At 32.8% G+C, this 25365-nt stretch overlaps 3 protein-coding genes across 8 annotated transcripts in view; 2 read left to right on the top strand and 1 right to left on the bottom strand.

Moving 5' to 3' along the window:
• Positions 1 to 89: 89 nt before the first annotated feature.
• On the top strand, positions 90 to 13641 carry LOC148625494 (BPTF-associated chromatin complex component 1-like). Its single transcript, XM_088569084.1, has 6 exons — positions 90 to 192; positions 5245 to 5339; positions 6212 to 6313; positions 8004 to 8164; positions 10424 to 10513; positions 11184 to 13641. The coding sequence occupies exons 1-6, from the start codon at positions 175 to 177 to the stop codon at positions 11204 to 11206; spliced, it is 489 nt and encodes a 162-aa protein (XP_088425210.1). The 5' UTR covers positions 90 to 174; the 3' UTR covers positions 11207 to 13641.
• An 863-nt stretch (positions 13642 to 14504) lies between these two features.
• LOC148625495 (uncharacterized) lies at positions 14505 to 19501 on the bottom strand. 3 transcript variants are annotated; one of them, XM_088569092.1, is made up of 3 exons: positions 19414 to 19501; positions 16674 to 16956; positions 14505 to 16356 (listed from the first exon to the last, which is right to left on the bottom strand). In XM_088569092.1, exons 2-3 carry the CDS (start codon positions 16939 to 16941, stop codon positions 15665 to 15667), a joined length of 960 nt encoding a protein of 319 aa, XP_088425218.1. In that variant the 5' UTR covers positions 16942 to 16956; positions 19414 to 19501; the 3' UTR covers positions 14505 to 15664. The 3 variants fall into 3 exon arrangements, with proteins under 3 accessions (XP_088425218.1, XP_088425219.1, XP_088425217.1); XM_088569093.1 differs by having other exon boundaries at positions 16674 to 16957; positions 19304 to 19441; XM_088569091.1 differs by lacking the exon at positions 19414 to 19501 and adding an exon at positions 17427 to 17507.
• A 28-nt stretch (positions 19502 to 19529) lies between these two features.
• LOC148625496 (uncharacterized) overlaps positions 19530 to 25365 on the top strand; it is a 55187-nt gene continuing 49351 nt past the window's right edge. For all 4 annotated transcript variants that reach the window (XM_088569087.1, XM_088569086.1, XM_088569090.1 and 1 more), the window contains exons 1-2: positions 19530 to 19569; positions 22150 to 22291. In XM_088569087.1, coding sequence (XP_088425213.1) covers positions 19557 to 19569; positions 22150 to 22291 — 155 coding nt within the window. In that variant the 5' untranslated portion in view covers positions 19530 to 19556. The remainder of the gene's footprint in view (positions 19570 to 22149; positions 22292 to 25365) is intronic.

The following is a 25365-nucleotide window of genomic DNA, read 5'->3' on the forward strand; positions in this document are numbered from 1 at the left end:
ACTTTTGAATAAAAAGAAAAAAAATTACATTTATGTTTTGATGAGGACGAATTAACTACAATTCAAGTTTCTTATTGAGATTAATGATGGACTTCCGGAATAAAAGTGTAAACATCCGGTTTACAAATTATAGCGGCTAACATCTGGACATTGAGCATTGCATTGTTTGTAGAAATGAGTTCTGCAAGCAAGGTATTAAGCTATTTTTTCCCTCAATCATTACATCTTTCCAAATAGTAATTCAAATTCAATTCAAATGAGATAGGTGAACCCCCGAAGGCTAAAGCCTGTGTAAAGGTGAAGAAACATTGATTTAATACTTGCCAGTGTAGATTTCATTCAATCTGTAGACTAGACTCTATCTACATCTGTATGCATACTTATCCCTTTAGGGATTCGGCACTGGAGATATTTTTTTGTTTGTCGGTGATGGTAAAAAAATATCTCCAGTGCCGAATCCTTAAAGGGATTATACATACATGTAGAATCCAAAATCTGGCTTTTACGGAAAGGAGAGATAGCCACCCATTTAGTGGTTGCCAGTTAGAGCGAAGATACAGTTCTCCATTTCATTGGAATCTAATGTGGTGTTTTCAAGTTGATTTGACTCGATTACAGTGTTTATGAATTCAATTGAATTCAGATATTGTGGAGTTTTCAGTGTTCTCATTTATTATAAATAGCACAGTGCTTTGGCATAGCACAGCTCTTATGACCAGTGATTTTTCTCACGCTCGTTAATGTCGTCATTGTTGGAAGACTTCAGGATGACGAAAATAGTCTCATTTCGTCACCTGAAATCTTTGAAAGTAAAAAAACCATCAAGAGTTGTAAGCCCAACATAGTTTCACTTGTAAAAGTGACAGTTTAATTAGCCCAACCTTAATTACAATTTTCACTATACTCGGCGTCACAAATATAACATACTGTTAAAATTTGAATAAAGATATTTTCTACGACTTTATTGACACCTACCGTCGTTTAAATTGTCTTAAATGACTTGCTCATTTGTTTAGCCAAACGGCTTCTCCCTAAACATTGAATCGTTAAATTCTGGTCAGATTTTAATTCTCGGTGCCAATATTAACATTGTAAAAAGTCGGCCATGTTTACAGTGATCGGGTTGCTAGGAGATGTTGTTTACGTTTAAATGGTTTGTCCAAAAACTGAAGATCCCAGGATGCATTTCGGCGTTATTTCGGATATCTTTAATTTATTTTACGCGAACAACGTACAATACTGAGAAGTTGATCAAGCAGACGATTGTCATCGGAGTTCAACGGGAACTTACACACTTCGTTTGTAAACAAATCGTCCCGTAGAAACCAACATGGCGGATATTAGTATGGGATTTTCCCGTAAGGATTTGTTACGCATGATTTAAGCTAATAAGCGACTTGTTTAGGGAGAAGCCGTTTGGCTAAACGAATTAGCAAGTCATTTAAGACAATTTAAACAACGGTAGGTGTCAATAAAGTCATGCCCCGTGCAGGTCCGGGTGTTAAAAGAATAGGCCTGCAGCAGCGCTAAGCTTGTCGTAAAAGGCGACTAAATAGTGCTCAGAAACCTAGCCGGGGGCTAGGCGCTCTGCCCACAGAGCAACTGGGATGTGTGCCCCAGGTGGTGGAATGGGGTACCCCTGGCGTGTTACATGCTGGGGTTGTCAGGCTATAATACGGAAAACCTGACCGCAAACCATGGTGCACCATGTTGGGAAAGATGCCATGTTCCTCGCACGTTAAAGAACCCTGCTGTGGTATTCGATAGGAGTAGGAACCTTTGTGCTCCGCCACAGGAGGCTAAATTGCCCCACCTTACCCATCCCCCTTTTTGCAGTGGCAATCAAAATTTGTCGACCCTATTGTCCTTGTGACCCATCCTTTTTTTTTTCATTTCATGTTCATTTGATGATCCATTTCGTGTTCATTGTCTGGATACAGCTGAAATATTGCTGCTCGGACGTTAAACCCCAACAAACAAACAAACAATAAAGTCGTAATAAATATTTTTATTCAAATTTTAACAGTATGTTATTTATGTGACGCCGAGTATAGGTGTTAAAAATTTGTGTAAACAATCACTTATTTCATCAATTACATGGAGTAAATGTTGATCTCTTGATCACTCAAGTATGACTATAATGCACCCAGTTTAAGGTCTATAAAGTTAAAATGCTGGTAAAAATTTCTACTGGGAAACTTTAACTTTGTATCAGAATTACTTAAAAAGTTATTCATCATTTATTTTTTGTACATCAAACTTGAATGTAAACTTGGTCACTACCCTGGTGTCACTATATTTTGTAGTTGCATGTTGGCAATATTAACAATCTTGAAAATATCATACATGTATATGCTACATGTATCAATGAACTCCTCAGGAGACGTATATTAAATATTACTGTGAAATAATGACATAAAATTGTCTTTAACTCGGTCTAGAGTTGAAATTGTACTAATAATTGAATTTCATGAAGCAACATAGAGTAAAATACTTATTTGACAATATTTATATCTACACCATGCTAGATGTATTTTTGTGTTTCTTCAAAGGGCAGCCATGCAGAAAACAGCCTTTTTTCAATATTAAAGACATTAACAATTACGTCAGGGGTGTATATAATATATGGTCCCTGAGTATCAGAGCTAATGTAAAAGGATTTCTAATTTTGATTATTCTTTAAGGCTGGGGAGTTTCTTTTTTAATCAGATTTCAGGTATGCTATATTGATTGTCTGAAAAACATGCTTGCATGATAGTGGGAAAAAAATAATGTGCTTTATGTATATGCAATGTACATTTTAGTTTTGTGTAAGGTCTTTTCACAGTGCTGTAAATAACAGACAATACTGAAATTTCTTACTTATGTCAGATGCAAATACTACTTTAAAAAGATGTCATTATAATGGTCAACATTTTCTCAAAGTTACTAAAGCTTTCAAAATTCTGCAAAAAAAACCCTAATTATGGTCTTTCTCCAGTATATATCTTAGATCTTTTGAAGCATTTTAGCCTGACTGGTTTCAGATCATCTTCAGCTTGGATAACAGATACATGTACCAGTCCCTCAGCCACATTGTACAAGAAAGTACCACCTTTCATTTTGTCAGCCCTGATTATATAGACAATAACAGTATACTGTCTTGACATAAAATTGATATACAGATGAGGTTTAGAACAACAAAAAATGTAAGAGCTGAGCATTTTCACCTGTTAGAGCCAAATTGTATGTAATAGATAAGCTGTATACCCCACTTTTGTAGACTTTCGGGCGACCTGTTTTGACCACCCCTATCTTGGAAAAAGCTGTGAATGGATTTTTTTTTATTCATCAAAGTTTCAATTTAGCAAATGTTTCTGAGACTTGTGAGGTTCTGAAATGCATTTAAAAGTATATGAAAATAGAGCTGCCATGATGCTATTTTTTAAGCTGGTGATTTACATGTACACGCTGCTTGATGATGCATACCAGATATTGCTTTTTTCTGGTAATACAGTATAAGTATAGAGGACCCAGTTGATAATACAACCAATTAAAAGCTTCCTTGGTGCGTATTATTACAAATACTTTCCAATATGGTTTAAATCATCCCAATACATGTACATGTATCAGGTTTGAATTGTCCTTATACATTCTCGGTAATGTTATGATCTGCAATGTCTTGGCTGAATTGTTCAGCATTTCTAATAATGCCATAAAGGATAACATTCCTAAGTCTTATATGATAACACCTTTTTGTTAACGTTTGGGTGCAATACGATCTCCACTTCCTGATTTTCCACTTACATGTACATGTACAACTATGCAAGCTTATACATGTATGCTCTGATACATAGTATATATTCCCTCTGCTGAGGAGATTGGAGGTCATATTGTTGACAGTTTTAGCCATCCTTATCTTTGATTTGATTTGTTTTTAATCATTGGTTAGACCAGGTTAAAGACTGTCCAAGGTGGATTAAGATATTAAACTGACAGGAACAAAACTGCTTAAAGTGTAACAAAGGATCCAAGATGTAATCAATTTATTTTATCCTTATCTTTGATTTGATTTGTTTTTAATCATTGAAACTAGCAACTTTTTCGGGGACGGAGCTATTTTTACTCAAATTACATTTGATTTTGTCGAAAATACACTGCTACATGTATGTTGTTATATTGGTGATGCCTTAACCAACAGGAATATCTGAGACTTCCTGTAATATGCCTTTTTGTTAGAATTTATGAGAGGCTGTCCATGTAAACATCAGAACCAACTGCCTGGTTTTTTCATAGACACCTTAAAACAAATTCGAATTGCATATGTCATTTTTTATTAACATCACTTCCAACAGAATGGTTATGAGACATTCATGTTACAGAACATCTACATACAATGTATAAAGGACATCCCTGATTTTTCAATCCTAAAAACGCATAGCTTGATTTATAACATTCAGCACAAAGGTTTTGGAGAATTTTAGGTTAGACCAGGTTAAAGACTGTCCAAGGTGGATTAAGATATTAAACTGACAGGAACAAAACTGCTTAAAGTGTAACAAAGGATCCAAGATGTAATCAATTTATTTTGATGTTTGTCAATATACTCTTTTCAAAAACGTACTGGTAATTGAACTAATCAATAAAACTAATCAACGCTGGTTTATTGTAATATTGTTCAAAATATGATTATTTTTATTTATTTTTTTATTATGTATTATTCATATTGTTTGATCAGTCTTGCTCTTTTAGCATACATAACTACCTCCAGAAAACAGTATTTATCATTAAATTGCAATTTATTGGAATTGTAATTGAAAAGTATTTAAAAAAAGCAATTTTTTCAAAAAGTATTTAAATACTTTCATATACATGTAATTGAAAATTCATTCGATTACAAATACTCAGCAGTTACTTCCAAAAATGAATTTAATTGTAATTGATTGCAATTACTTATTTCAATTACCCTAAACCTGTACCTGAAAGACAGAGCTTAACCTGAAGAAATGTATGTTAAACATTTTGTATTCATTTAAACAATGTAGTACATGTACATGTCCTAAATTCAGGAACAGTTGGTAATGGTCATGGTAGGACCTTTTCTTAGTCTAGCTTGGTAACAAATGTCAAAGATGACCTAATCTAGAGGGAGAAATGAGCATTTGTTTTCAATACAAGCTTTCTATAGTAGTATTGGGTGAAGTACATGTAGACAAAAAAATAAACAAACATACTTAAATTCTTAATTTTGTTTTTCATATATAGGTTGGGGAAATATTTACAGCAGCTGGAGTTGCATTTAATAAATTAGGTGACCTAACAATGCAGTTACATCCAACTAATGAACCCAGTCCTACAAGGTAAGTTAGAAGTTTTAAAGGCAAAAGCCTGAAGCTGTATGTATCCTGTCTGTATTGAAAGAAATCTTTAAGAATTTTACATACTGGTATAAATTGTACATGTACATGTACGTGTGCATTTACAGTAATTTTCTGTAAAGATCTCCTGTTGTAAATATTTGTTGACACTGCCTCATAAAGTCAATGTCAATTGCAAGTTTCCATGCATATGATGTGCATGTACATATCAGGCTGTATAATTGTAACCAGCATGAAGAATAAATTTGCAAAATCTTGTATTTGTATAATCTATTATACTGATAGTATTAGTAAAAGCAAAGCAACCAAGTAAGGAAGTTGTATGATAGGGAACATAAGTAAAAATTGAAGATACATTTGTACCAGTACACAAAGACAAAAGAAAATATGTACATATTTGTAATTTTGATATTCATGTAGTATATATGAATTGGTATGGAAAACAGCATTTAATTGTGTGTAAACTTTTCAAGATTTTATTGACATACAACTATGAATTAGATGTATTGCTAATGTGGGTAAATAACATGCACAAAATGTACATATATGTATCAACTTCTTGCAAAATCATCTTCGCTAGCCAGGGCTTCTGGTCCTGTCCCATTCCCTTCAAGGGATGGGGGACAGGACTGGAACCCTAGGCTAGAGAGGATGTTGCAAAATATGCAGTTAAGGGACAGTATTGAAGTAAGCTCCAGAAACCTCTAATAGAAAAAATAGTTTCATGTGTTTTTGTGAACCTGGTAAAGTGAGCTGTCTCTAATTACATTAGAATTGATAAAATTTTCAATACATTTTCAGCTGAATTTTTTTTTTAAATTAACAGTAAATGTACCATTATTTCTATTTTTCAGTGGAAAGTGGACTCCTAAAGAAATTGAAATGTTGCAGAATGCAGTAAAGAGATTTGGCGATGATTTGGACAAAATTAGCAATATTATCAAAACAAGAACAATGCAAGTTATTGGTTATTACTGTATACATATGTACATAATCTAATGTAGTTGTCTTTACATACCACTCATGAAAAAGTCATAAACTAATACCAGAATATGTAATAAATCTTCAAAATGTAAGAAAAGTATTCATGTAAAGGGGAAATCAAGGGAACTGAGATTCGAATGTTAATCAAAAAGAACATAATTTAAGGATAATGACTTGATATAGAAAAAAAAGACACACACAACAATGAAAATGAAATAACCAAAATTATATTCACGTGGAAACAAAAGTTAATGAGCAACTCAGACGCCACAAAAAACTTGGTGCATGGACCTTCTGCTCTGGTAGGATAATAAATCTCATCTTTTCTAAAAGGATGGTTACAGTAATTTTTTTTATAATGGATTGTGTATACATTAATATTTTGGATAAGACTGCAGACCCACTCAAATTAATTACCAGTTCAGTTTTTTTTATTCTGTGGGGATTTTTTTTACAGTGTAATGCTGTATTTTTAAAATAAGTTCAAATTATAATCCTTGATGAGGAGGATTATAGTTTAAATTATATAGAAGTAAACGGGGTGACCTCTGGAGTGCAAATTTCATACAGTAGTTCATGAGACAATGATTTGAATCACAATTATTTTTTGGGTCTATTTGAAATAACCTCAATGCCTGGGATGCACACTTGAAAATAACTTGCTGCACAAGTTATTAAGTGTGCACCACATGATTGAGGTTATTTCTTCATAGACCCCAAAAAAAATATATCAGTCATTCCTCATTTGATTTTAGTATTAAAATTCAACAAGTTAATCATTTTTAAAGGTTATTCCTTAAATATTAAAGGTTTGGGAAATTACTGCTTCTTGACAAAAATGATGTGCAATTAGTGAGGAATTAAATCACAGAAACTCCCATTTTTTTGGCAACAGCAAGGCTTTATATAACAACATTAATGGCCAGCCCATGGTAAAACATTGATAAAATGGAGTCTCAGTGATTTAATTTGATTTTAGTATGACTAGTTTCTTCAAATTTTTGAGTAGACACGGCCAATATGTTGCACAAAATGTTGATCATGTGTTGATGACTTTTTTTACCATGGCTGTGATCTAAAGAAGCACATTATATTAGAATTGTTCACTTTCCCCCTCTGAGTGAAATATCACGACTCCTCCCAAACTACTCAATTCATTTTGATTAAATTTTATAGGAAATTTAGGCATATGGGCATGAATGTACCAGTATTTTATTAATATCAGATCATTGCAAGCTGATCCAACAACTTACTTTGTGAGATTGATTACAGTATTCTAGTTGACATAATATAATAGGGTTTGTAAGTCACATTCTAGTTTCAGTTTCCCTTCCGGAATTTCCAACCTAAAACATATTGAAATCCGAAGACTGATCTGCATTTTATTGTTTACTTCCAGGAAATCAAAATGCTGCAATCGCAATGCAAAATTTTCCATTTTATGCTTTTCTTAACATTTTTATCATGTAGAACTAGATATTTGTCATTTTTTATCAGTATTCTTACACACAAAAATGTTTGCTTTTAATATTGAACCCATTGATGTGTTAATGACGAATCTCCATGTATTTGAATGATAGACGAGGACCCATTCTCATAAAATTACAAAGTCATGTGATGAGACTTACATACCCTACTACAGGTATATATTTTATATTGTAGAACACAGATTAAAACACAATTAAAAAGAAAGTCTTTTGAGGAAGCAGGCCTGCCAATGCCAACAGAACAGTCCCCTAAGAAAATAGTAGTACAAAAACAGACAGTCCCAACATCTGCAGGAGCAGCTCATACTCAACACACCAAAAAACAAAAACATAATGGTAAAGCCTTCTCATTACAACTGGAGAAAATATCAGTAAAGTATTGTTGAAATGAAATGAGCATTTAGTGATAAGTAATGCTAAAAGTTGTGGAAAAGTAGGGTTATTTTAAAGAGTAAAGTGACATTCTTTAAGGTCTGTTATGTTGAAACAAACATAAAGAACAGAAAAAATTAAATCCACTCAACTTCTACCTTCTGTTTAGATGACCTTTCAGATTAGCCAATCAAATTTCAGCTTTCATGATGGCAAATATGAAAATAGGGGATGTGGTATGATTGCCAAGGAGATAGTCATCCACCAAATGTCAAGCAACAAACATTTAAACTTCTACAGGTCACCACACAGTCTTCAATGATGGGCAAAACCCATATCATAAAGCAAGAGGTAAAAGGCCCCAAAAGGCTGTGAAATTATTCATAAAAAATTAAAATCAACCTAATCTATAGAAAAAAAAACATAAAATGAATAACAATGAACATAAAAATTAAGACAACCACTGGACTACAGGTTCCTGCCTTAGGACAGGCACATGAAGTATGTTGCAGGGTTAAACATGTTTGTGAGCTCTCAACCCTCCCCCTAACATTATATAAAGGAAAAAGCTTGAGAATTCTGAAAAGTTCATCAGAACAGATATAGTTGAATAGTGTGTTCTTTGACCCAACTTGCAGTGACTGAAGGAAACAATTTGTAGTAGGTCTAAAATTAAACAGAGAACACACCCTATTTTCGTATTTTCATCATAACATATTCATAATGCAAGTATGTACTAAATTTGATTTTTGTAACTGAATTTTTAAGTAATTTCTCTTTCCCATAGTATGTGTAAATTATATATAGAGTATATAAATGTTTACCCAACATAGAGATCAGGTCACTATTATGTTTGTATATTTTATAGACTGAAGTGACCAGTCCCTGTTCTCCTAAGTGGAAGTTATGTTTGACTTTTTGTTGCTGACTGTATTTAGTTATTACAATGGAACACTAATTAATGGAACAAAAAATACATGTATCAGTAACGAGAGGGTTGAAATAAAGATTCTAAAATCTTTTCCTCTGACACTACTGGACCAATTGTAATTAAACTTGTTACACATCTTTCTTGGGAGATCCTGCAAAGAACTAATGTGGGAATTTTTGATCTGTCAAAAAACATGGCCCCCATTACTAAAAATAGAACATAGGGGTCATACAGTAGTTTTTCGTATATATCTCCAAAACTGTTAGGTTTAGCTAAATTCTGACTAGGTAAAATTGTTCAGCATGATGAGATCTATTTGTGTTCAAATATTCATTTCAATCCATTTAACCATGTTGGAGTTATTGCCCTTTTTCAACATTTTTTTGCTACTTTTTAATGTTATTTCTTTCAAAAATCTTTTCCTCTGACACTACTTGACCAATTGAAACCAAACTTGGTACAATTGTTTCCAGGGGTATCCTGCATAGAACTGATGTGGGGATTTTTGATCTGTTGAACTAGAACAAAGGGGTCAGACAGTACTTTTTCGTACATATCTCCAAAACTGTTAGGTTTAGCCTAATTCTTTCAATAGCTGAAATGATCCTTATTATTAGGACTACAAAAGGCTTCAGGGATAAAAGTTTTCAGATGACTCCTTGTAAGAGTTATTGCCCTTGAAAGGGGAAAAGTGACTTTTTTTTACAGTTTTCAGTCAATATCTTGAAAACTATGATCGATTAAAACAAACTTTCAATTGTTGAAATGATTCTTATGATAATTCCTACCAAAGTCTTCTTGAGTCAAAATTGTTGGACAACTTCTTGTTAAGTTTATTGCCTTTGAAAGGCAAAATTGAACCAGGTGAGCGATTCGGACTCCTGGGAGCCTCTTGTTTATACATGTACTCCCGTTTTATGTTCCACTTGTTTAAATAATGAGGCCACCAGGTTTCAAATTTTCCATGTGAGCAGTTCAGGTCCCTAAAAATTCTAATTTGTGTTATGTTTCTGAATACATGTTCATTTTGGAAACATCTACTGTGAAAGTACATTTTTTGTGGGAACCAATTTTAAAGGTTTAGGGAAAAAAGCCAGTTTGTAGATTCTTGATTTCATGGATTTGACAACTTTATCACATAAAGGCATGGGAAATTTCCTTTCTGTTGGGAGACAAATATCATGATTTACCAAACAAACAAAAATTGGACATGAAAAATAATACTTTTATAGTATTTGAACTTTCTTATGATCTATATTCTTAATTCAGTACATGTTTCTTTTTTCTTTTAGATGTGACTCTAAGTGCACTAAATGCTCCTGAAAGTGACATTGATATAGAAGGAGATTCATCTTCATCTAAGAAGTTAGAGTTTGATTCAGGTAGAAAGGATAAATCTGCTTGTCTAAATTATTCTACTGCTCTAGTTTTTGGTCTTTAGTCCTAATTTTTACCTAGGACATATGAAATTTTCTTTATTTAGATCCTGGACCTTCACCCCTTTTATTGAAATTTTATTTTCCCCGACTTGACCATTTATTTGAAACTTGGAAAAGTCAGGACTTTTTGTCCCCAAAAAGTAAGTTATCAGATGCTTCCAGCGCAATAAATTTGATACTTCAAAGTAAATGCTGCAATTTCATTCTCTGACTTTTTCCCACAAAGTTGTCACAAACACAAATATCAACCAGCCATATACATAAGAATTTTTTGTTATTGAAAATAGCAATAAATCATTGGAAAAAACCTATTTAATGAATAAAATAATCAATTGGTGAATCACCTGAACGTAATTACTCCTGCTCAGAATGCTTGAAGATTTAATTTGTGCAAGGAACAAATTCCATACATTTGTTAAATTTTGACATTCTTTTATACTTGTGATATTTTGGTTATTCACTCTTGCAAATTAATTACCGGTATCCTATTAATATTCATGCGATAATCCAATATTATGATAAACTAACTTTTAATATATTTGCTTATATTTTAGTTTTTTTGACACTGGAGATAGCAGGAACTTTTTCACTGTTGTTTTCTTTTCTTTTGTAGATGTTGATTCCAGCATGCTTTGAAGAGTAAGGAAAGATGATCTGAGATATTCTGGGTAAAGATTACAGTATGAATTCTTCATGTCTACTCATGAGTGAAGTTTCAGTTGAATGTTGTCAGGGCTAAAAGTGTTATACTAGTGGATGAAGGCATTTCAAATCATATTTTCAGTGAAATTATCTGAACACCAGGACTTAAAGTTTGAACAGAAGTAAGGTTGAGATCAAGTATTTTTCTATAGCATGAAAGTGACCATTGATTGGCTGCATTGTCATTACATCTACAGTATTTTTATTTTGTGTGAAAGGATGAGTGTCAAATTTAACAGAAAAGAAAAGAGGAAGTAATAAATCCCCCCCCAAACAAAAGGTTGAATATTTGCATGTGTTCAAAGCAATTAATATAATAGTGAAAATTGTAAATTTTCCAAATAGTGTTACTTTATGTGCTATTGTTTCACTCATAGTTTTGCAGACTTGAATTTTTGTCTGTATTAAAAAGGAATAGGCAATTCCCCTGAGGATTTTTCTGTTACACTTCTTGTTTGTACAGTGTATTTCTGGTAGTGGAGTACCAGAGTTGTTTTTTTTACTTGTCAGCTGAGTAAAAACATGTCTGGTATTGTAGGAATGTAATTGTAAATTGTAGTACATTTTTGTACATGGTACTTGAGTTATAATTATAGAGTTTACATTTGGCTTGACATACTTGCAGTTAAGGAGTATTCAAGGGAACCAAGGTGATAGCGGTAATCAACAGAATGTAATCCAGGGACAAAGTCTAGACATATAAAACAGACATACACAACAAAGAACATAAAGTAACTAAAGTCATACAAACAAAGTAACAAAAGCAAATGAGCAACTTGGACTCCACTAAAAACTGGGAGCATGGACCAGGTGCAGCAGTAGGTTAAGCATCCTGTTTTTTTAGAAACACCGGAGTTGCTAAAAAAAAGTCAAGTACAGGGTAGACGAAAGAGGAATAAATGGTAAACATTTATTCTCCAAATATAAATTCACTATAAAATATTTTTGCATTACTGGTACTATTTGAAGTAAAAACCAAAAGTGCTTCCAGCAATTGCTGCTAACATTAAAACTTGTTTTATTTAAAATTAAGCAGGATATTCTCAGAGTAACAAAAAATAGAATAATATTTTGGTGTTACATATTTAATTTATAGCTTCCCTATTAACAGCTGTTTTGAGTTTATTCCTCGCAATTTGTCCTTTCATTATTCTCTTAGCCATTTAAATCGTATTAACACCATTTTTTACTTTATGGCCTTTTCTACTCAAATTAATGCAATGATTTGTGGCATATCTAGTGGGTGATGGAGGGTGTTGACAACCCCCATTTTACTGGAAAAGTTGTCATTTTCATGTGTTGAATTGACAAAAATGGCAAATGTCCTAGCACACACCCCCTTTCATTTTTCTAAGAAACCCCTCATTCTCAAAGGGTCTTGATCACCCCATGGATTATGCATATAAAGTATATCATAAAGTACAAACCAAGGAATAGGATTTTTCCTAAATATAGGCATTTAAGTTTTGAATATTAGTGTTTATTATTTTACTGAGTGTTTATAAGTTTTTATGTATGAAGTGTCCTTTCAGATTTCAACTTTGAGAATGTTTTTAATGAATCTTTTTACATCTTTTTTTAACTTGATATATTGCTATAACAGGTATAGCTATTCTTCCTATAGAAAGTATGAAAATCACTGGCTAACACCAACCAATGTAAAAAATTGTTTTTTGTTCAGTTTCTACATGCAGTATTGAAATGAAATTTGTAGACATATACTGTTTCAGTCTCACATGATGTGTCAAAAGGAATTTATTTCCACTAAAATTTGAAAAGCAGCAAAATGTTACTTTTCTCAAATAATTTGGATACAATTAAAAATGAACCTGTTATATATGAGCTTATAACAGTGAGTTCAGAACTTATTAGTTATTTAAAAACCCTTTAATCAACATTTTCAGTATACCATTACCTACCAGAATTATTGTCTGTCTGTCTGCCCATTCATGATTAACTCCAAAATAATTTAAGGAATTAAAATGATTAAACTGTTGAAAAAAAATCTCCTATGCTGTTACACCACTGTTTCTTGTTGAAATTACAGCCTTTTAAAAGTTAGAAAAAAAAACATTTTCTGTTAACTGGTATTAAATCTTTTTTTTATCACATGTACACAAGTGATCTTGTAATATTTCTGAGTTACATGTACATGCATGAGCGATGGGTTTTATCATTTTCATTTTGATTAGTAATATACTCTGTATAGGCCTTGCAACACTTTATAAATTGTTATAGTTGTAACTTGTACATTTACTATTAAGATTCTGTTTGTTACAGACTTCCATTGTGTAAATATGCACCATCTTGTCATTTTTTGTATATAACTGTAAGGAATTAATCATGAATAAAGTAAAAAGTACAGATTATTTGATGTGTACTGTTAATTTGTTTAAGCTATTTCAATCAAGTGTAGATACTTGATACATTGCAACCTATTGAGTCGTTTTTCCTGCATTCCTAATGATGAGTGGAAAATTAAAACAAGAACCTTTATAAATTGATGTATACCATAAAAATTTGTAATAGAACCCTACTACGTATATGTCCAGAAAGTAAAATCAAGTTATGAAACCTTTTTCTCTATGATTTCTTTAGAATATTTTGGCAAATGACATTTGGCATCTGACATGGCAGGAATCTAGTGATTATGAATAACTGTCTATAACATCACCAAAAGGGTTGGGAGAACATTAGAAACATCACTACATCACAGTCAATCAATCAGATTTTATAGTAAATGATACATAATCACACAACCAATCACATTGGGAAATTTTCCATATCACTAGTTTATAACAGTAAAATCAAGGGTAATCACAGTAACGAAGCAAAATCCAAGGTAGAAAAACAAAGCAAACTGATACTGACTAGAATGAAAATCATTTGTCAAATTATGCAGTTAAACATTCACTTAAGGCCAAAGATATTAGATGAAATTTACATTAAGTGAAATATGTACCATCTTGGTGACAATGTACACTCCTTACAAGTTCATAGTGGCAACATGAAACTTTTGGTGTTATGACTACTCCCTCAGTTGGCTTGGTAAAGGTAAACAAGACCAGTATACCACTGACATGCTCTCAAGCTTCATACCAGTTGAAATTAGAGAGATGGAACATCAACATGATTTTAAAATACATGTACAGGAATGGGTACCTTTGAAGAATGTGGTGTTTCAGATATAGACAGAAAAGTCACAATGTTTGTCAAAGAATTGTGTCATAAGTTAAGTCTGATATTACATTTTATTCACTAACGTTCGAATATTTGCCTAAATATGATCAAAACTGCCAATACAATACAATATACAAAAATGCGCCAATACGAGATTTAGCTGTCCAATACTCCATATTGGCTTAGGCCAATATGACGTATTGGACAAGTTGGTCAATAAAGGTATAATTGGATAAGGTTTTCCAGATTGACTGAGCTATTGGTCCTTGGCTAGCAATATTGGATTTTGGCTACGCCTCAGTCCAATATTGCTAGCCTCAGACCAATAATTAAGCCAATATGGAAAACCTTGTGCAATAATACTATAGTATTCAGCAGTCTAGTGTCCTTTATCTAAGTCCTATGGGTAAGAAGGATATAATCACCAAATCAAGAACTGTTCAAAGCCAATTCATCATGTACATGTACATCTGTATGTAGTGAAAAGTCTTGTTTTAAAGACTTTGTAAACCAGTATTTTTTTGTGAAAGGAAAGTAAACATGACAGAATAATGGGGCAGCTTGTTGAGTAGTGGGAAATTGTTTGTTCTCATCATAATGCTTATAGTTAAAAATATATGTCTATGATAAATGACAAATATGTATTTGATTTGACTATTATGTTGCACATGTTAGGTCAAGAAAAAAACTTCCTACATTGTTCTGCAAACGTGCTTAAAAAACTAGGGTTGGTAGGTAGGCAAGACTTATTTTTTCAAAATTTTTTGACTGGGTTGTGTTGTAGGCAGTGTCTACTTGACACATTAAGACTTTCAAAAGGTTTGTCAAAAAGTTACCCCCCAAAAAAATGGTAGGCAGAAATCTTGTAGTAAGAAAATATTTATTTCTAAATTCATTTGATTTAAAAAAAAAAAAGCATGTATTCATAATCTAATAATATAAATAAAACGATATACTAAAAAATTTTCTTCTGAAGAGCCTTGTCTAGACATCGATGACCAGGAGAAGTTTTACTAAATTCTGTTTGAAAAATAACAATATTGACACTTTTGTCCATATACTTCTCCATATCAAAGACAAATGGGAGAAGTGAGCACAAAAAATGAGTTTTTGCTCATTTCTCTCTCTAGATCAGGCCATGTGGCTTCATAAAGATAAATAATGATAAATGCTGCCATAGAACTATACCTTTCAAAAATATGAAAATATAGTTCATGTATAACTGAATTTGTTAATCTGGTCATGTTTGACTGCATTAGGAGGCACTACATTAGTTAAAGGTAATGTGGCAAAATGTTGTCTTAGATGATCCAATCCTTTCCTTGTTGTGTAATGCAACCTCCTCTCATTGTCCAACTCATCTGACAACTCATTTATTCTTTGATGCAGTTTTGAGATCTCTGACTGGCACTCCATTTTGATAGTTTGTTCCATGGCCATTTTTTCACATAAAGCTTGTTGTTCTAATGATTTTAATTGATGTTCTATCCTTTCACGATCTAGTCTCTCTTTATCTGCAGCAATTTTATATCCTTGGTTTTCCTTAACCATTTTTGTCTTTTCTTCATTGATTTCTTTGAATATTTGCTCCATTGCTGTCATCCTAGCTGTTATATGTTCCAAATCTTCTTGAAGTTGATCACTTAAAATTTTAAGTCTTTTATTTGCTTTTGAAGCATCATTTAGCTCTTGAATTTTTTTGTTTAAGTGTAATTTAACATTTGCAAGTTCATTTTCTAATTCTTCATTTCGCTTTTCAAGTTCTCTGTTGATAACTTTTAATTTCCTATTGTGTTGCTTGACAGATTTGAAAACTTTTCTAAGGGTTGAAATTTCATCTGTATCCCATATGCCAGGTTGGTCCAAATCTAGAGGTTTTTCATCTGTCTGCTGAACATTCGTAACTAAAAAATGAAGTGGTTGTAATAGATCAAGTTGCCCTTGAAAAGTCACAAAAAACAAAGAAGAAAATGCATGAAGCTGCTTCTATAAAGACTAGCATTCTACTGAACAATTAAAGCTTGTTTTTGCCTTCAAAAATGTACGTCTTCCCTGTTTCAAAGTTCAAAGAGATATAACTCCAACAAAATTCAGTGGATCATAAATTTCTTCTAATATGCACAACACATACATGACATATCACGTCCGTGAAGTCACAAAGGTAACATGCCTTTCATGGCAATAACACAATTACAAAATCAAAAAAGAAAAGACAACAAACCTTTTTCTTCTCTTCTATTGTCTTTTTGTTGAATTTGAGTTTCCTTCTTCTTCTTCATTTCCTCAGCAATGACACAAGTTGTCCTCACTCTCTCAAAAACATCTTTGACAGTATCTGGGTCTAGAGCTGACACTAATTTAACCTTAGATTTAATGGAGCTTGGTACATCCTCTGTCTGTCCCAGCATATCTTCTGTTGTAACATCATAACTTGGGGTAAATAATTCACCTATCCAGTCTTTCCACTCCTCAGCATTGTCTTTGGCCATACTTGATAAAATGTTCTAAAAGAAAAAGAAAAATATCCATTGCATACTTCTTCAATACATCCAAGGATATTGTTACATTAAGTAAATGAATTGCCAAGATTTGGCAAAGGAGGTGAATGAATAATTATACATGTAAGTTTCATAATGAGTGAAAGTTGAATATTGCTAAAGGTCAACTGAAGTTTTTTTAAGCCTCAATGAGTTTATGTTTGAAATTAAACAAAGCGAGATGATTTTTTCCAATATTTCAATTTCATGAGTTATTAAACCTTTTTCTGTCATGACTGGAACCCTGTTGATCATCCATCTACAATATTACCAGTTGTTACAGAAGAACAATATAAGAATCATCACGACATTTTTTTATTAATCATATTTTATAGACAATAGGACACAACCACACTACATAGAATCACAATGGCAAATTTGTAATATCACTTGTTTGTATTACATCATCCCATGGTTTGATATCATAAAATATTTACCTGTTTAGAAGTGGATAGAACAACCAATTCATAGTGAGTACTTGACTTTATAAAATTTTTACCCATTCAAATTAACTGAAATCAAAAGTGCAATATGTGCCAATATTTTAATCAGCATCTCACATTTTTTATATACATATTCTGGTGATAACACAAAGACATTCTGATTGTTGATTTTTGTACTGAACACTTGTTGTCCGGTAAACAAATAAAATAACAATACTGGACATAATCTTTTGAGCCGAGGAGCATTTGCGAACCTCCAGAAAAAGAACAAACTGGAGTAAATTAAATAGTTGACAAAAGCAAAGTGGAAAATATAAACCAACAAAAAATGTACAGAAATGGACTTAAACACATGGTGTACTAGTTGCTGGTATCAAACTTTGTTGAACTTGAAATGACCTGCATGTATTCAGGCAAGGATTTTCAATGTTGTATCAATGTCCCAGTTGTGTAGTGATTGTAACCCACCAGAAAGTATAGAAACAGCTTGACTATTGATATATCTGACAGTGTACAGAACAGAGAGAAAATCAAAGTTTGTGGATCACATTTCAACAATATTTTATAAATATTTATTGAAAGCAAAAAATGGCAAAGGAAATTTACAGTTATATTGAACCACAGTGGAAATGTAAAAGTGATTATATGCAAGATACATGTGTACAATATACTGATATGAAGGCATTTTTGGTATATAAATCATATACCATGGAGACTCAATATCAGTATACCTTGCATACATGTGTAATCACTTTTATGTGAATGAGCTTAATACAGTATATACTGTTATTCAATTATCCTGCCAATCAAGGCAAAAGTCCATAAGGAGGAAGGGTTTATAAATAGATATATTGGCCCTTACAGATGATCATAATGCACTTTCAAGCTTGTACAATATGATATCTGCTCAGGGCAATATTCAAGCAATAACCCTACTGGTCAAAGAATACTTCATCCTGGCAAGTAATTCTTGCCAACATATATTTTTCCCTCTCCAGTGTCTATGAAACAAGTTCATGCTCGAAACTTAAGACAAACTGTCTAACAGATTGCTGATATTTAACTGTAACGGGACAGCATGATTTAACTTACAAAATTATACTCCGCCACTGAGGATCGAACCCTAGACCGTTCGGTGACAAGCCAGCGACAAACCTATTCGGCTAAAGAATTAATCCTTTAGCCAAGTCCATTAACTTGCTATTTAAATCTCACTACCTACTACAACACAGGTAGGCTGTCCTGCAACATAGCTCTAAAAATAATCTATTATATGACAAATGTACTTTTGGCTAGCAGATTGTCTCGTAAGAAGATTTCTTATTGTAGAATGAATCTCTCTTGGAAGAGTAATCAAGGGAACCAAGGTTATAGCGGTAATCAAAAGAAAGTATTCCAGGGACAAAGACCAGACATGGAAAACAGACATACACAACAAAGAACATAAAGTAACTAAAATCATACATACAAAGTAACAAAAGTAAATGAGCAACTCCGACTCCACTAAAAACTAGGAGCATGGACCAGGTGCACCGGTAGGGTAAACATCCTCTGCTTTTCTAGAAACACCCACCGAGTTGCTCATAAAAAGTCAAGTCTGGGGTAGACAAACGAGGAAAGGAAAACTATGACCCGTTGAATAAATCAGTTTTCATGGAAATGCCAATTGTGAGATTCACTCTCTTATCCATAGACTGATATTTTGGAAATTAGTCTATAAGGTCTCTAAATGCATACGCATTGATTGTTTTAAAGAGGGTTTACAGATGCAGATACATTTCAGTAATGCTCTGCCATTCAGTGCAGTCGCGTGTCTTTGAATTAGGGCTGTGTCTAGCCTGTGATGAGAAATGTATGTTGGCGTACCTATATAGTTACCATGAACTGTGTAAAGGTTAAGGTATTGAGATTCTTTTGTGTGGTCCCTTTGCCATATATCCCAACCGAATATAGTAATTAAAGGAATCAGAACGATTCTAACCCCAAAAGCACCTAAAATTCACGTAAATTATTTTTCTATTTTCATTTCGTAAAGGCAGACATTTTTTGTCACATGATCAACAACACCGCCTTTTCATTGGTCAATATTGGTATTCCCTTTCTGGGACGTGCAACTGCTGCAGAATGGCTAGTCGAGGTATGTAAGACTTTTAATAAGACTCATGTGCTTAGAATATTGTTGCATTACTGAATGTGGGTGCTTAGAGTTTAACAATGGACCTTGGAGGGTTTCAAGAGAATATAAATGACATTCGAAGAAAATATTAATAAGAACATTTAACGGAAGTGGGCCGAGTTGCTGAACCAGGGAATGAGGGATGGTGTTTCACGTCATTATGTTTTTTTTTGCTGATTAAAGAGATTTAACATTTGTACATTTAGCTTTAAATATGACTCATGCTTTGTCCTTTTCACTTGGTTATAACATGGGATGTTGCCAAGGTTATAATATTGTTATTTTTTCTCAAGAGTTATAGTTGCAGTTGCTGTCTAGTTTCACTTTCAAGTTGACCTTGTGGTGAATTGTTAATGTCAAGGACAAATGTGTCTGCTACACATGTATGCAAAATGTCAATGAAATGTTTGACAGGAGTCAGGCCACAGATTACTACATAAATTATTATGCAACTTCATAATTACCTTCCATTAGGGATTGAATTTCGGAATTTTTCCCCTAGCTGAATTTATCAAGTACGGAAAATTTGCACTAGCAAAGTTTTAAGTTTTTTGGGTTATTTCTGGACTTAACTGTCTTCACCTGTATGACATACAGAAATCCAGTAGCAAATTTTATCAAGTGGAAACAATTTCTACTAGCAAAATTGAATTTCAACTTGCATTTAGCAAGTATTTCCCCTTAAATTCGATCACTGTCCATTGCAATACAATAACATACTTTTTTTTTTTTTTTTTTAATGATTTATAATTTCAGTAATTTTGATGTCATACATGTACATTTGCTGGTCAGAGAGTAGATTTCGCTGTTTTCAAGACAGAAGCATTTCTCTCCAATCTGCTCACTGAAACTTAATTATTATGAAAATCGTCGCATGATAGCTCATTTTGAAGAGCAAAATATCAGCAATTTGTTTTTCTTAAACTTTGAGCATGAACTTGTTTCACGTGAGAGGATCGAAAATCTGTTGGCAAGAATTAGTGGCCGGTAAGAACTATTCTTTGACCAGTACATGTGTATGAAGTGATAAACTGGTTCCTTCAAAATTTCTGGAGATTTGGTTAGAAAACATGAGGTGTTTTATTTCGTGGTTTAACAAGTAAATTATGTATGAATTTGATGGAAAACCTCATGCATAAAGTATGTTTCCTTGAAAAAATATAAGTAATTTAGAATTTGAAAACATCTCTTTTTCCTGTTTTGAATATCAAAAGTTTTCTCAACCATGTACACAACCTTCATGAGCTATACTTCATGTTCCCAAAGAGAATCAAGAAGTATTTTGTGGCATGAGCATTTCATGTATAACTGAAGTTTGTAAGGCCTTTTTTTCTGGCTTTTGATTCTTCAGAATTCAAATACCTTTTGTCATTGGTTCATGTCAGGAACTTCCCTACTGTTTCTGAAGGATACACATCAATATAATCCATATATAATTCCTGTTATATCAGTTAAATCTCTTTCAAGATCAGAAAATACATGTATGTTTCAGGCACATAAGATTTAAAAAAATATATATTTATGCTTTTTATCATCTTGAATTTCTTCCACCTATTAAACTTGGATAAAAATACTGCTCTTTGCTTCCTGTTTATCATTTATGAAATATTGAAGAACAGATGAAGGTTTCAACTGACAAGTGTGTTAAATAGAACAGGCTCAACTACAACACATTAAAGACTTCTTTACAAATTTTGCAAAAACTAAATTTCTTACTGAACATCTTTGAAAGCCAAAAAGAAGTCCCTGATATTAAAGTCTAGATTTTAATTTTATTTGTAGCAATGATATAGTATTATTAAGCTGAATATTTGCCTGAATATTTTGATAGGTCAAGCTGGGAACAGGGATGCACACGTATCTCCCTTTGTCTTAGACCTGCTCAATTAAAATAGTATTCAGGCTATTATATAGGGGTTGTACATATGTACATGTGTCTTTACAAAATTTGCAGGATTGTTAGTCACAATACATAGTTTATCATACTGTACCACCATTTAGATTTGACAAATATTATAGGAGTACATGTACATGTAACAGGACTGGGATTTTTTCCTGCATTTAACAATATAGAGATACTGTGTGGACACAACTCCTCTGACACCACTTAATGAATTTTGTTTAAATTTTTTGGGATTGTGAGGCACATCACACATGATATAAAGTTGGTCATACTGCAGTACAATATCTGTTACACAAATTTTACGGGAGGGGGACGTTGCAGTTGTAATTTTCTTGTTTAGCAATACTGGTTTATGGAATGAACATGCTGTAGGGGATGGCATTCGTTATTTAGTATGTAGCTACATGTATTTCCACTTCCACATAATGTTTGTTCCTTCTGGCAAATAGTGCACTCCTGGTATCAAATGCATGTGTTGATATTTGTTGAAAGTGTTTTTATTATAATACAAGTAAAAAAAAATGTGACTCCAGTCAAGATAACTCGGTCAAGTCTGCCAATCCAATAAAAGAAATTCATGAAAGTTAATATTCCAATAAGAAATTAAGCAATTAAACTGATGCTATCTCTTATTGCAGAAGATAAAGAAGCATTTGTCACATTGGCAACGAATGATACATACGCAATAGGATGCTTGGTTTTGGGATCATCATTGAAGCGTGTGGGAACAACAAGACAACTAGCTGTTATGATAACTCCAGGTGTATCACAGTCTTTGAGGTAAAATATTTTGGTGATGTATTACACTATCCATTATGTCAGACCCAAACACATTCATGTTTTTATTTTGCTATTTTTATGACGACAGTGAATTTAGTTTATTGCCATGTTAACTTTTCAATAGTCTTTGAAAAAGTTGTATGTAATTATACACCCCCACCCCCACAAAGTTTGATGGGCAGTGAAAATGAAATATTGCAAGAACCAACAGACATGTCTAGTAAAAATGCCTGTCCTGTAAAACATATTGTTTTTTTTTTAGTTTCATAAATAGAAGGAAAGTTCAAATATGAAATTCGGTCTAGTAATCTCTAAACCAATTTCACATGCACTGAATGGGTAATAGTGTTCTAGGATTCCACTTTCCCATCACCCTGGGCAAGTGCAATTTGGTGTTGGAAAGTGGTTTATTTAACTCACTCTCCCTTTGGAAAGTGGAAAGCTTGATTTATTAATAGGATTTGTGAAGTTTGGAAAGCAAACTTCTAATTTTCACTCAGAGTTTTCCTGTGGAAACCTAAAATTTTGAAAAATCCCAGAACACTGGGGTATATAGATTTTACCCTGTCTTTTGGTCTGTCCCTCTGACTGTCTGTGGCCAGAGCAAATGGGATGTGTGCCCCAGGTGGTGGAATTGGGTACCAAATCATAGTGGTGCACCGTGTTGGGAAAGATACCATGTTCCTCGCACATTGTAGAACTCTGGTGTGGTATTCGATAGGAGTTGGAACGTTGTGCTCTGCCATAGGAGGCTAAATTGCCTGACCCTACCCATCCCCTTTTTCTAGTGGCAATCAAAATTTGTCGACCCTATTATCCTTGTGTCCCATCCATTTTTTTTTCATTTCATCATTATTTCATGTTCATTTTATCATCCATTTCGTGTTCATAATCTGAATATAGCTGAAATATTGCTGCTCGGACATTAAACCCCAACAATCAATCAATCAATCTGTGGCTGTTGATTAGCTTATTTGGATGTGCATTTTGTCAGGAATTTATGTTTAAAGAAAAATTGCAGGTATCTGCTATGATAATAGTACTGGTTGTGGTTTTGGCTTGGGTGTTTTAGAAATGACAGCAAAAGGTGCTTTATCCCCATAAAAATTGTGTCCAGAATGAATCATGTGTCCCCATTGCCACATTTGTCCTAAAAAAAAAGTCCGGAAAATCAGACATTTCCAGTTTTGGCTGTAATTCAAATTTCACAATTTTTCATTTAAAAACTTTTAAGAAAGAAAATTGTAAGAAACAATCAAAATAAATATCAGAATAATCATTTTCAGCTGTAAAAGCATTTGATAAGGAGGGTTTGACAAAAAAGGAATTACTTACTTTTTGGTTTTTAGTTGTTTCATATTAATTTCTAACCATGCTATATTGTACAACCTTAGTTTGAAACATGTTATAAAGTCATTTGAACATGATTTGAAGTAAATATTTCTAAAAATTTAATTCTTAAAGATGTATTTGATGATTGGATAAAATTTGTGTCAGCAACATTTCACTTCCGGTTTGTTTGTTTACATTACGCAATGTCTTTTCACGTACAGAAATATTTAATTTCATGGCCAATTCTTGTGTATTAATGTATAATTTGCACCCCCATGCTCTGGAAATGATTTCTATGTAAAAATGTGCACATAATACACACCAAAATATGGTGTATTTTTTAAAATATATATTTTTTATGTTGGATACACTTGCTTCGATTGTTTAGTGTTCGGCATTTCCTGTTGTATATAACTGTTCCTTGCCCAGCATTTAATTTGTTAAGAATTATGACCTTTTGGGTACAACAGTATTGTACATTTTATTTTCATGTTTGCTTCTGCCCAGTGCCATATCAATTATCATTTGATTAATTTGAAATATTTAACTTTATCATATGAAATTTGATACTGGTTTCTGTCCTGCCTGAGTCTTGCTCATGCATTTTGCTTTCACAATCATTTCCTGTTATATCCTCTATTGATATTTCTTCAAATATGTTTTGAAAGTACTTTTTAAGACAACATTTCTCAACAGATTTTGATGAAATTCATGCCTAAGATTGCTACCATTAATTCTCAGACAAGAAGACTTGCTAATATTGTTAGTGTTATTTCACTTAGAAATTAAAATGTCTTCAAGACTTGTTTTTCAAGGTATCATGCCTACATCCCATATTGGATTATGATAAGAATCTATACTAAAAGTCACCGGACTTATTCCAAAATTGTTGATTACATGCTAATATTGTGAGAAAACTGCATGTTTTATTTTCTAAAGGATTTAAAAAAAAATACTTTCAGTCAATACAAAAGGTTGCTCTCTTGTAAGTTTAAAAGAAAAGACTGAATGTTATTTTAAATTTAATATCATAAAAATGTATGCCCTTAACTGGACTTGAAGGGGGATATACAATGTAGAACACTGTTTTTGTATTTTCTAAGTTATGATCCTTTTTATTCAGAGGTTTGGTTCTTGGAGTGGGAAAATGTATTGTTATGTGCCATACTCACAGAATTTTGTTGCTTTAAAAACATCACTACTATTTGAACTATACCTGTGTTCTCCCAAGGCCTTTACTCTATATATTTACTTGAAATATTTTTTCTGTGCTAAATTAATCATTGCACAGGCAGTGTATTTCTGAAAACATCCAAAAATAGAAATTCAGCCTGGGGACAAGGGTGTTAAAATGGTAATTTTGGTCTGGGGACGAGGATGCCAAAATGATCATTTGGGTATGAATGGGTTAAAAATATCATTACAGTTGTCTGGAGCCAATAAAAGTTTTGACATGGCGGACAAGATTCTTTATCAGTCACCACACCTGGCTACAAATAAATTTTAATGAAGGTGTCAATCAGATACTAATATCTTGTACTGAACCAACCAAAACTGACCATGGTAAAAATTAACTCAACCCTGACCAAAAGCATGTAGTTATTTATAAATGCAAAGTTGAATATGATGTGTTCAACATTAAGAAGCTGATTTACCTTATAAAAGAACATATTAAATTCCCAAACAATATTTATTCCATCTGATTCTTCCAAAACAATTAGAAAAGAAAAAGGAAATGGCCG

Source organism: Perna viridis, chromosome 2 (assembly GCF_037379345.1).
Source record: "Perna viridis isolate PV_CMFRI_1.1 ecotype Kerala chromosome 2, ASM3737934v1, whole genome shotgun sequence".
In the NCBI taxonomy this organism is placed as follows: Eukaryota; Metazoa; Mollusca; class Bivalvia; order Mytilida; family Mytilidae; genus Perna; species Perna viridis.